The 13,718-nt window shown below is 41.4% G+C and overlaps 1 protein-coding gene and 1 pseudogene across 1 annotated transcript; both read right to left on the reverse strand.

Moving 5' to 3' along the window:
• The window catches only part of LOC114886195, a 45,341-nt pseudogene extending 40,076 nt beyond the window's left edge, over positions 1-5,265 (reverse strand).
• A 247-nt stretch (positions 5,266-5,512) lies between these two features.
• On the reverse strand, positions 5,513-9,999 carry CUNH12orf42 (chromosome unknown C12orf42 homolog). Its single transcript, XM_029206730.1, has 2 exons — positions 9,594-9,999; positions 5,513-5,961 (listed from the first exon to the last, which is right to left on the reverse strand). Exons 1-2 carry the CDS (start codon positions 9,997-9,999, stop codon positions 5,513-5,515), a joined length of 855 nt encoding a protein of 284 aa, XP_029062563.1.
• Positions 10,000-13,718: the final 3,719 nt, after the last annotated feature.

Raw genomic sequence — 13,718 nt, forward strand, 5'->3', positions numbered from 1 at the left:
ACCTATGTTCATAATTTTGTATTCTTTTTCTTAAAGAGGCCCCCTCAAAATATATAAGCTCAGGCTCCACAAAGTTTGACCTGTCTCTGGTTGCTACTTCCTGCACTACCCATTACTTTGTCCTTTCAAATCCTACCTCTCCAAAATCAAGTTTAAATCCTACTATGGGAGGCCTTCTATGATTACTCCAACCCAAACTGACTTCTTTCTCTAAGTTTTTGCTGCACTTATTCACTAGACAACTTCAAAATCCTTTTGCCAAAACTCTCCAGGTCAATTAAGTTTTTTTTTTGTATATTATTGTGCACAAGCTATATATTATGTAATGGTGCATAAATCATGTATTACATAACACTGTCCCATCGGGATCCCAAGTAACACCCCATAGTCAATTATATTAACACATCTTCATCAAAATACATAAATATTCACACTGAGTTAAAGGCTATAAATAGCCTCACTTCAGTTTGGGTGATACTAACACCAAATGAGTTAGAAAAGAACTTTCAGAGATTTTAGATTTTGGAATTATGGCTAAAGGATCATAGACTTGAACCTTATTGTGTTATTATTTCATGTCTCATCAGTTAGGTTTTACTTGACCAAAACGGCTCTTCACCATTATATCCCCAGTGGAAGGTGTCTGGCATATAAGTGGGTGTTTAACACATTTGATAGAATGAATGAATCAATGAAAGAACTAAGTTTTATACTAGGTTGAGCTTGTCAAGGGGAAGGATTGTGTCCTTTTCAGTTGACATTCACAATGCATGCTGGTGCCCATAGTGTCTGGCACATGGAGAATACTCAACGCATGCTGGTTGAGTTGAATCACACTTCTCAAATCTCCCACAATGACTACCTAGGATATTGATCCCAATATCACTGACTTACAAAATCAGATTGATTCCCGTAGTGGAGGGAAAACACCAGTTGCAGGATACGGAGGTGAGTAGTAAGAGAAGGAGCCTAGACATGGCAAAAATTTGTTGTGGGAAAAGTATTGATGCAGGTGAAAAGACCTTGGACTGTGCAATAGGGAGGCCATATACCTTAAGAATTCTGGAGCATTTTTCTTAAGGAAAAGTAGTCTCCTGAAAACAACTTCTTTCCCGGGTCTCTACATGACAGAATCCTCAACATCACAATGGTATTTACAACATTGCTTTATGCCTCCCCGCCCCCGCTGCCTTGTCTGGGTAGTTTCAGACTTTTATAGATAGTCGGGATAAAAGATTACATGTGATAGTAGACACTGCCCACTGTCATTCTATACTCTATGCTGAACTCTTCTAAACTGGGGGTTCTAAATGGAATATTTTGTTGAGCTGTCAACTGTCTACATTGTTTTTAATAGAGAATGACTGTGAGCTTGTGTGCTGGGGGCAATCACTGAACAAATTGCTTTGTGTCTCTGTGTTTGTTTCCTTGTCAGTAAATGGGATACTGCTGTACTACGTGCCTCATAATGCTGTGATGAAGGTGAAGAATATGGTATATAAAACTTCTCAGAGAGACATGATCACCTGGTTACCAGAAATAATATTCACTGTCAGTGTAAGGCAGCTGGATCTATAAGCCTGAAATTAGCCCTGCATAACTGATGGTAATATTTATGCTAATTGTTGTTGATATTAACATCAAAATAATTATTTGCATTTGCATAGTGATCTTGCTTTTCAAATGCTTTGATTTGATAGCAGACTTGTTCCCCAAGTATCCTTTGCAGTAAACAAAACACGTTATCCCAATTTAACAGTGAAGAAACTGCAGCCAAAGGATGGAGTGACACTAAGTTCAGGTCACGCTTACAGGAACAAATTCTTGGCTCTTCAGACCCAGGTCAGCCCCAGCACCTTAGCTCTTCATTAGTTCTCCCTCTAACAGCCTTCCATCCCTTCCGCAAGGCTGATGTGGGTCAGCTCCAATAACCTTGGAAAGTGCTTCCGTCTTTAGTAAAACCTCAAAACCACCTTCCCTTTCTTGAGTTTCTGAGACTTCATTCACAGCGAGGATGTTGCTTCAAACAAAAAGAACGATGTGATGATCATCTCTGACCCCACTCTGCTCTTCAAAGTGTTCAAACATATCATATGTCATCAACTCCCAGCTATCACCTCCTACTCTCCACTTTGTTATAAGGAGGAGACGGCTATAAGTAGAGTTTCTATATTGACCTCACTTAGGCACCAATAGCATGGAATAAAAACTGATTTATATATGATATCTGTATGAGGTGGAATACACACATTCACATGTACATATATTAGCTCTAATGATACAGAACGTAATAACACAGCTTTATACACAAACAATATTGTATAATATATAACAATATAGTTTGTAACTTATGTATATATAATTATAAGCTTCAATATATACATGTGTATATAAAATTGTTAAAAATAAAGCTTTCTCATCTGTGAAGTAGCGATAATGATATCAGTAACTACTTCATGAAGCCGTTATGAGGACTAAATGAATTAATATATTCTAAATGCTTAGAACAGTCCCTAACATAAAATACATACTCAGTAAATGTTATCTGCCATAATTATTATTTTACAGAGTTCCTCACTTGTAAACATTATTCACTAGAGACTCTCCTAAATATTTCATTTCTTCAATGTACTAATTTTTTAAATTTATCACTATCTATTTTCCGGTGCAACTTTCAGAAAAACATTTTTTTCCCTAAAATGACACATTATCTTCCTTAGAAAACTGTTGTAGTATGTGGTAATAAATGTCCCTTAAGTCAAACCACATATCCCTGAAGAAATAAAAGCAAACTGTAATTCAGAACCTTAGCAACAATTATTTTATACCATAAGACCTCGTTCTAGTCCTCAAGCACACACACATATTATTTATTTCCTAAAATTGATGTGTACCCAATTATAACTGCTTAAATCAGCACTATTTTCAGAAATAATGACATTGGGAAAGATTTAACTATGTTTACCTTGGTGCATTTGTGTCTACGTTCTAGTGTCATTCAGAAAGACTTGGACACCTGTAGCCCATAACTATGACAGTCAAAGCCGAAAAAGCTCTTCATCCATCACTATCTAAGCTATGGTCATGGTTAGACCAACTAAACTCCCAACCATATGCACCCAAAATGAGGAAAATTAAGATAGCTCTTTACATTCCTCCAAGGAAGAATGGACTCCTGGAGGTATTTATGAAGGGCTGCTTTCTTTAGCTCTGATTCTTACTTCACTTTTTTGAAAAGAAATCCTTACCTTGAACCCTACCAGTTTACATGGATTCTAGTACATTAAGAATAGAGTTCTGAGCAATGTTTTCTCAACTGTGTTCCACAGGACACTAGCGCTGCAAGGTATTGATAGGCGTTATATTTTTAAAATACATATATGTGTACACACACACACACACACACATACACACACACACACGTCGGTGTTCCCTGATCACATAAAACTGGGATACACTGGGTTAAACAGAGCTTATCAGATTTTTTGCCATGGGATTTTGAGGGATCCTTAATATATTACCATGACTTTCTAAGTGGGAGCATCGTGGCCACATCTCCCAGACATACTCATCTATAGCTTCTCCATCTCACAAAGCATCTTTCTAATTCTAGTGTTCCATAGAACACACTTTGGGAAATTGCTTTAGAATATCATGTATCACATATTTTATATCTGTTGCTTGTATCCCTTTTCTCAAATCTGAGCAGAATTGCTTCTTCTGTACTGTATTTTTTTAGTAAATTCACTCTTTTGTATTTCCACAGGTGAGGAAATCCATTTACTATATATCAAAAACATTTTCTATTCCTGCATTTGACCATTATAAAATTTTGGTTGTTTTATAATCACTTAAAGCAATGCTCTCTTGACCTTAAAAAAAAAATCAATTGTGCTAACTCATAATTAACATATCCCAGAATCAAAATTTTACATAAAACCCACGAGTGTGCCCACCCACTTCTCCCTAACCAAATGACATGAAATTGAACTTACGGTTGTCGCAAGAACTCTGGTGAGCAGATGCCATTATATCCTCAGGAAACCATAGCAACCACCATTGATAACCCGTACATTCTTTTATCTAAAATCAGGCTAATAAAAATAAAAAAGCATATTTATTATAAAATCATATTAATCTGGAACAAAAAAAGCGCTAGTTTGGGGATACATTTTTTTTTTCTTTTTTTTTTTTTGCGGTATGCGGGCCTCTAACTGTTGTGGCCTCTCCCATTGCAGAGCACAGGCTCCGGATGCGCAGGCTCAGCGGCCATGGCTCACGGGCCCAACCGCTCCGCGGCATGTGGGATCTTCCCGGACCAGGGCACAAACCCGTGTCCCCTGCATCGGCAGGCGGACTCTCAACCACTGCGCCACCAGGGAAGCCCTGGGGATACATTTTTTAAGTGCATTACTCCTAGGGAATAATATTCAAAAACAATCAAATCGTCCTCAAAGGATTAAACAGACTTCTAAATGTTAAGCAACTATCAGGTATAACATTTCATTTCGATTGAAACTTTGAAACTTTAGACAGGAGGACATCTTAAATATAGACATACTACATATAGTATACACATAGTAGTATGTAGGCATTTTATATATATATATATAAATCTCGAACTGAAGGGGAAAGTGCAGTAGGATTTTACATGTATCAAATTCTATGAATCCAAGCCTGTGGGAAAATTGCAAGAAACTTGAGTGCAAAACTGCACATGAATGACTTGGTCACATTGATTTGTGTTTCTCTCTGAATGTTGAAAAAAATAACACATTAAAAAGAAAAAAAAAATAACTAAACCCATAAAATCATTCGATAAATCAGTCTGCATTGCCTCACAGCGAAAAGCTGCCATGTTTAACTGACGTTAGCCAAAATCAAAAATACTGCCTAAAACCACCAGTTTGATAAAACATTCCCTAAGCATCTCTTTTGCATTAAACTTAGTTCCATGTGTTTCAGAGCCTCCAGAGAGGATCCAGCTTCAGGTTTCTGACATAAAAACCTTAATATAGCCTGAAGAAAATTCCCCTAGGCACATTGGGAGTAATCAAATTTCATGTTAACTATTAAATTACAGACATTCATTATGTTTTCAAAACCTCTGTTTAGAGACTCAGAAGGCCCTTAGAAAACATCCTTAAACTAAAGCCCAAGTTGGCAAGTGAAACCGTTTACCTGCGAGAGCAAAACAAAGCGGGGTCCTGGCCGTCCCTGACGGCGGCACATTGCGAAGTGGCACTCGATGTACCCCATCCCCATTGTGAGGCACAAATTCTTTGTGACACTGGGAGACACCGCAGAACAAAAATACTATTAGAAATCCTTCAAAAGGAACATTTTTGGCTGCGATAGAGACTTTTGACATTATTTATTAGGTTCAAAACTGCTTCTGTGAAGCCTAACAATGGTTCTGTGGAAACCAGTACATCTGAGGCCCTCTCTGTTGTTCAGGGCAGGCATTGATTGGAAGACGGGCAGCGCTCACGGAACAATTCCCTCGCAGTGGTCAGTGTAAGTGAGCATTCACCCCCGGCCTAGGAGGGGCCTGTGAACAAACCGTATGGAAACGCAGGGGTAGGCAGGAGGGCGGAGAGGAGCAAACCTTGATTAACCTCTTGGAGGGGAGATGGGTGGGAGCACGGGCAAGCACAGGAAGGGACGCTCCTGCCAGACCGCCGGGGAGAGAGGCGTCTGCCCCGGGCCCCCTTTCCCCGGGAGGATGAAGATGCCTGGGGAGCATCTCTGGTGCCATGGCAACGGTGCCCCTTCCCACTGAATTCCCGAATGCACCCAGGAGCCAGCTTTGGGAATCTGGGTTTGCCGGTGCGCCTACTGCGGGTGTCATCCTCTCTTCCAGCTCAAGCTCTGACAAACTCCAGGAGACCCTGGACGAGGCAAAGGGGGTCTGGCTTCTCCCGTTGAGGCCGACGGCAGTGTATGGCCTCAGAGTAAGACCTGGAAGGCAAAGAAAAGCCAGGGTGGTGCTCAAGTGTGTGGAATTTACCTGCCCCGCTGGGACTTAAAAAAAAAAAAAAATCTCCTGATAAGTGGATGTTTGAGAAATCGATGTTTGTAACGTGCTGAGAAAAAATTTTAAATCCCCTGACATTATCCTCACGTGCTTCCCATATTTCTTTAAGAAAATAAAATGCTATCGATTCTTTTCCTATTGTTTGAAAGCACCTCCTTCCCCCAAAATAACTTTTACAGAATCCTCATAAAACTTTTTTTTTTTTTTTTTGCAGTACGCGGGCCTCTCACTGTTGTGCCCCCTCCCGTTGCGGAGCACAGGCTCCGAACGTGCAGGCTCAGCGGCCATGGCTCACGGGCCCAGCCACTCCGCGGCATGTGGGATCTTCCCGGACCGGGGCACTAACCCACGTCTCCTGCATCGGCAGGCGGACTCTCAACCACTGCGCCACCAGGGAAGCCCAATCCTCATAAAACTTTTAATTTCAAGACAAACAGTTCAAAACTTCTAAAGAGAGGGAAACAGAAGAATGGGTGACTAAAATAAATCCTCAAATTGGAAATCTGGGGAAAATTTGTGAATGGAAGTTATTCAGATCTGGAAAAACAAACAGATCCGCGGCGCATTTAGACACACTGCTGACAATTTAAAACTCCAGGAGGCAATTATTTCATGACTTTTATTAGAAATGTCAAACTGGGTGAAAATGAAAACAATCAGTGTTTTAATCTGATGTTGGCTCTACACAACACATACATACACACTAATAATAGATTTGATGTTTTTTCTTTCTTTGCCCGATCATGAAATCATTGTTTCATGTAAAAGATATACAAAAGATATATATATATATATATATTCCACATGCATTTATATATAAGTATGTATTTATATATATATATATATATAAAATCTTGATATATATCATATGTATAAAGTCGTTTGGGGGGTACTTCCCTGGCAATCCAGTGGTTAAGACTCTGCGCTTCCACTGCAGGGGGCACGGGTTTGATCCCTGGTCAAGTAATTAAGATCCGCAATGCCCCGCGCCCTGTGCCCCCCCCCAAAAATCGTTTTTAGGTAAGAAATCCTGCCCACTGACCTACGCAAAATTAAAGTGTAATTCTTCAGTAGTGTATTAAGATAACTTAGATGATTTAAATCACTTTCTGTAAACTTTTAAAGGGCTTTGAATAGCATGCAGATGTCTGAAATAGTTGGAGCCACCCAAGGGATCATTGGCAAACTCAAAAAATATGTAGAAGATTTCAAATGCACATTGCCTTCCTAACAGTGGGTGTCAAATGGTATAACACTAAGTATTTCAATTTAGTTCATCACACGCTGTTCTATGTTTGGTATGTACTGGGCAGCTCCCACTACACACTTAACATAACCAAGTCAAACTGTGAAAAATTTTCAGTGATCCTGATTTCTCCAACGTGAGAATTACTTCCTGGAAATAAAGGTAGAATGGCATTTCAATATGGCCAGGTAAATAAAAGCTTTCAGAGAGCCAAACACATTGCTTTGTGAAAACTAGACGCTTAATAACTGTGTGGTGATTTAGATTTACAGCCCTGGCATATGACCCATTCATTGCAAGACGACTCCACCTAAGATCATAGATGTGACTCTGGAATTTAGAGAAACAGAATACAACCTAGACAGAATATGCTGTCCTCTGTCTTGGGACAAAGAATAGGAATTCCTTCCCTGAATGTAATTCAATAATGATGCCTTTTGTAACAAACTGTCTTAGAGGGACAGTTTGGTGTAAGGCAATAAACAGGCTTTGGGGGCAGACCATCATAGATTTATATCCCAGCATATCACCTGGCCTAAGTCTCTTTGTCCTTACCTGAAACATGAGGATTGTATTACCTACTTCACAGGGTTGCTAGTGGGATTAAATCTGTCCATTCGTTTTCTTCATTCATTAATATTTGAGTGCCTGTTATGTGTCTGGCAGTATTCTAGACATTGGGAATACAGAAAGGAATAAAGCTGCAATATCCCTGCACTTATGGAGCATGCATTCGAGTTGAGAAGAGAGGGAGTGGAAGAGAAAGCAGGCTAACAGATAAGCAAACAAAGAAATGTATAAGTGTCAGCTGGTAATAAATCTTAAGGAGGAAAATAAAGTGAGAACGGTTAGGAAAGCCCAACCGTGTAGGTGACATTTCAGTAAAGACCTGAAGGAAGCGTAAAAGCAAACTAAGCAAGTATCTGAGGGAAGAACACAATAAAATGTAAAGCATCTCGTACATAATAAGTGCTCAGTACCTATGAGCTATTATTGTCATATCTGGAATCTTAATATAGGAATGCTCTGACCTGGAGTCAGAATGGAGGCTCGAATCCTCGCTCCGTCCCTAAAGTTACAGAATCTCTGTGGGCCACCAAATCGTCATCTAAACCATGGGAAGAGAACAGTTCCTGTCTCAGAAGGTAGCCGTATGGACCATAATTGAAGATGTATGTTCAGATTTTAGCACATTGCCTTATACATAAGCCTCAAAATGTGTTAACCTGCCAGCATCCTCAGCATGCCATCATCAAGCCCATCCTCCCAGCAAAGAAGAATCTCTGACTCAGCATCTTTGGCAGAAAGTCTCCCAGCCTCTACTTTACCATTTACAGTCCAGGCAGGACATTATCCTCTAGTTCAAAGAAGGTTCTCCTTTGGATTGTGTCAAAATTTCTCTTTCTTCTATTGGTCAATTCCAACAAACTGTATAAATATGTGCAACAAAATCTACCCAAAAACTTACCTAAAAAAAAAAAAAAAGCATCAAATCAGTCTAATCCTTCTCCTTCTACATGACACTTCCTAGAATATTTGGAGGTATGCATTGTCTCCTGACATTTCCTCTCCTGCAGTCAGAATATCAGCACCATAAACACCATCACCACAACCGCCATTTAGTCGGCCCTGCTGTGTTCAGGGAATTTTATATCAACAACATCTCTTCAAGGTAGTAATTGTCAGTTTACAGAAAATACTGGGCTCAAAGAACATTTATGGGACTTGATCATGGCGACAGAACTCAATGAAACAGCAGAAAGCAGAAATTTGAGCCCAAGTATTTCTGGTTCTGGGCTCGGGTTTCCCTGATGTCAAAGCTCATTCCTTCTGGTCCATCTTCTTACCTTTAAACCATTCCTCCTGTTACACAGTTTTGAGATACTTCATTTTTATACACATTATTCTGTGCTACGAATTCACACCTTCCTTAATGGGGATAATAACATTATCTGCCTAAGAGGGTTATATGAGGATTTCATAAAATAAAGTGCTCAGCACAGTATCTGAGAGCATCATAAATGGGGGTTGGGATGCTAATGATAATACTTGTCATTATTATTATTATCAGGTGTAATACCTGAATCATTAAACTCTTGTCATCAGCTCACACCTGTGCTCTCCTCCAATACAATACAAAGCAACAAGTAGACTTCCATTAAAGACTGACAACTACAGTTCTTATAGAATGTTCTAGAATAGGACTTACCGTTGGGTCAAATAATTTTGCTGTTTCTATTGAAGTTAAAAATGAAATGTGGCCAACTGAAAAGAGGAAGAAAGAGTTAGGAACCACAAAGTGGTACTCACCAGATGGGACAGAATCTCCCTTGGAATTACAAGGGGGCTGGCTCTGAAATCTCAAGTGCCTGTTGATATGTGTGCCTGTGGCCTCCAGGTGCACAGGATTTACTGAGTGGACCTGAATAGGCGTTTTTGTCATTCCCTGTTCCAGAAATGAACTGCCCCAGGCCTGCCTGGGTGATCCTCTGGCTCCCATATTCATTTCTTGTCTGACCGTGAAGATCAGTGGGGTCTCCTCCCATTCACTGGATGGTGTTGGAGAGGGATTTGCTTCTCCGTGGCTTTCTTTATCGAAAGAAGCTATACTTACAGCAGGAGGCCTGGGGATGCTGGACTGGAGAGCACAGAGCAGTCTTCTATATGTCACTGGAGTCTGAATCCTTTCTGGAAATATTGTATAAGGTAAACACATTATTTTGAAGGAAGGCACTTAAATATCACCTACGAAATTAATGGCAGGAAGGATAAAATCAGGCAACGGATGGATGTTTTTGTTTGTTTCATGTTTCTATCCTGAGCGAACAAAATGACAGAGAAGTCAAGGACCCGGGTGCCCAAGTAGGAGAAGAAGAGGAGGACAAAGGTGTGGAAGGGGAGGGAAAGGGCTGGAAATGCTTTTGTTGAGTTCAAGCTATATTGCAGGCACCGTGTGAGGGCCCAGACATGTTGGTCATTTAGTCCTCACGGGAACCTCATCTAACAAATAGAATTATTATCTCCATCTTTTCAGGTCAGAAAGCTAGTTTGAAGCTTATGGGTTGAGTTGTGTCCCCCAAGAAGATATGTTGAAGTCCTAACCTTCTGTAGCTGTGAATGTGACCTTATTTGGTAATAGGGTCTTCGTAACTGCAGTCAAGTCAGGATGAGGTTGTTAGGGTAAGGCCTTAGTCCAATATGACTAGTGTCCTTATAAGAAGAAAAAACTGACACAGACACACAGGAAGAATGCCATGTGATGACAGAGGCAGAGAGTGGAGTGATGTATCTACAAACCAAGGTACCTCACGGACTGCAGCACTCACCAGAAGCTAAGAGAAAGGCATGAACTCTCCCTTAGAACCTCCAGAAGGTGCCAAGCCTGCTGATACTTGGTATCCTGCTGATACGTGGATTTCCAACTTCTGCCTCCAGAACTGTGAGATAATAATCTTGTTTTAAGCATCCAGTTTGGGGTTCTTTGTTATGACAGTCCTTGGAAACTAATATACCCACAATGGTTCAAACTCACACATGTTATCCCAGAATAGTTATTAACAGTATCCCTTTTCACTAAAAGAAAAATTGTTCAGACTTGGGGGATAGAAAAGAAGAAAAACCAGGAGGTGGGGAGGTATGGAATGGGGGGAGGGACGAAGTGGATTTCTTGAGTTCTACTATGTGGCAGAAACCGTGCCAGGACGCAGCAACTCTTAGCAAGACTCGTATTCCCTGCGGTCAAGGTTCAGTCAAGTGGCAAAGATGCCGGCCATGTTAGGTAACAGGACACACTACTCCTAAATCACAGCTTTGCCTGCAGGAGGGGAAATCAAAAGAAATGCCTCCAGGGGCCCCAAAGATAACAGAAATGAGAGAAGAGGTCAAGTAGAAGCAGCTATCAGAAGGGGCCAGCCACAACTCAGTTCTTTTATTGCCCTGAGGGGATGTGGGCCCCATGAAGACAGATTTTTCTGGATTCTCAGGAGAAGCAGACATGTTTTTTCAATATATGTAAAAACTTCTAATTTTTAAATGTTGGTAACTCACTCGATTTAAAAAAATCTATGGTATGGATGCCACAAAACACATCTGTTCTCTGAATCACCATGGGCCACCAGTTTGCATCTTTGGCCTATGGCCAGCCCTATAAAAGTTACACTACCGGGCTTCCCTGGTGGCGCAGTGGTTGAGAGTCCACCTGCCGATGCAGGGGACACGGGTTCGTGCCCCGGTCCGGGAAGATCCCACATGCCGTGGAGTGGCTGGGCCCGTGAGCCATGGCCGCTGAGCCTGTGCGTCCGGAGCCTGTGCTCCGCAACAGGAGAGGCCACAACAGCGAGAGGTCCGCGTACCGCAAAAAAAAAAAAAAAAAGTTACACTATCATTTACCTCCTTTCATACCATCTTCATCTCAGAAGATGATTTTCTTAAGTATTCTGCTTGGAGTCATGGGGATGTATTTGCAAGCTCTGTGCATAAGCAGGTTACAGAGTTCTAGAAGTCTCGTCTTCCTCCTGCACTTTAGGAAGACTGAGCTTTTCATTTTAATCTTAACTGCCTGCCCCTTTTCATCATAAATCCCAGAATTTGAAATGGTAGACAAATGTATCAGTCTTTCCCAAATGCAGAGAAACTCCTAGAATCTTTCAAAACAGTAGCTCTGGGACTCTTGGTCCCACAGGAAAGTCTACAGCCTTAGAACCAATGGCATTTGATGTGCCTTCATTCTGTTGTTCAGATATCAAGAACAGGACGGAAGGGCTGAAGGCACTTTACACACCTTCACATTCCACAAGTTATGGGTTGAAAGAGACCTTAAAGGTCATCTGAGGCTGACCCTCACCACCTTCTTCATCCATCTGTGTTTAAATGCCTCCAGGGCCCCGAATCTCACTACCTCTGCCTCAGAGATTTCATTGCTTATCAGAAAGGCAAATAGGTAACTTTGTAATTGCCATATAAGAGGCACATTTAGATAGATAGATAGAAAGAAAGGTAATACTTTATATAGGTAATATTTATCAAGGTCACCTTATATGATGTTGAGACGGCTGGTGACTATGTCTGTTTATTAGTTATTCAACCAATATTCATTAAGCTCCTACCATATACTAGGTACTGCAACAATGACAAAATCTTACTCAGGTCAACAGAACCCATCATCTTGAGGCTAAATTGACCGGCTGATTTTTGGCAAAATGGAATTCAGCACAGCAACCCAGGAGCCTCCCAGTTTCACAGACCCCTGCATGGATTTCAGGTTTCCTCTATGATACAGCTGCCAGGTTGCCTGAATTGAATAGAACAACCAGTAGTTTGGGCATCAAACAGAGACTGTTGTTAGAAATGCAAGGGCCGTTTCCAATCTCCAATGGCTTTCAGTCTTTTTTTTTTTTTTTTCAAATTTTCAAATCTCCCCACCAAGACAGTGGCAGAACTTGAGCCCAAGTCCACTGCTCGTGATTCAAAGTCCAGGGCTCTTTGTTACATTACCGGGCTGTTGAGTCTACTTCAGTGTTTCCCATTCTTGGCTGCACCCTCACCAATGTCTGGCAGGCTTTGAAAAAATACAGGCACGTGGTCCCGGGGCCCCAGTCTCTGTAGTTTGTTAAGCCCCTCGGGTATTACGATGTGTAATTAGGGAGACACTGGTCTAACTCACTCATCAGAGATGTCAGGTACTGTTATAAATTGTATGTAGTCCAAACACTCATGAACAATCTAGAGCCACGACCTCAGGTATGTCTTTCTCCTCCAAGCATTATCTCTCTGTGAACAGTCTTCATTTCAGATACCAGCAATACCAGCCACTTGACAACTGGTCTACCCCTTATTTTATTTGTTTTCACACCAGTAAACCCACTTGAGCCAGACCACGACCCTTCAGCTTATTCACTCAGGAGGGGCCTGAGGCCAGAGGGTAAGCATCTGTCCACACCACGAATCAAGCACCAGAGAAGCTGGGGTTGGGACTCAGGTCTTAGATTTCGAAGGAGTTTGGTTTTTCTACTGCCCAATCAATGCCAGTGGCATCATAAGAAACGTGTGACTACCATGAACTGGGCTTGACGAAGGGAGGGATGCCAATGTCCACAACAACAGCTAGCAAAGAGTGGGTGCTGACCACCCTCCTGGCCATGCCTTAGCCCGCCATCAGTGCCACCAGCATGACTTCTATTGTGCAGAAGACAGGGCACCTTAGACTGCGTACTCTGCCTGAGGCCCAGTGACTGACATCAGCTCCCAGGAAAGCCCACATTCTAACCCCGCCTCCAGACAACCTCTCCCAGTGCTCACTTACCGATGTAACAGGCCAACTTTTCTCAACTACCTGTTTTTGGGTGTTTCTCATTTTTTTTTTTTTTTTTTTTTTTTTTGCGGTACGCGGGCCTCTCACTGTTGTGGCCTCTCCCGTTGCGGAGCAAAGGCTGCAGA

Source organism: Monodon monoceros, unplaced genomic scaffold, assembly GCF_005190385.1.
Source record: "Monodon monoceros isolate NGI ecotype Baffin Bay Population unplaced genomic scaffold, NGI_Narwhal_1 Super_Scaffold_6, whole genome shotgun sequence".
Lineage (NCBI taxonomy): Eukaryota > Metazoa > Chordata > Mammalia > Artiodactyla > Monodontidae > Monodon > Monodon monoceros.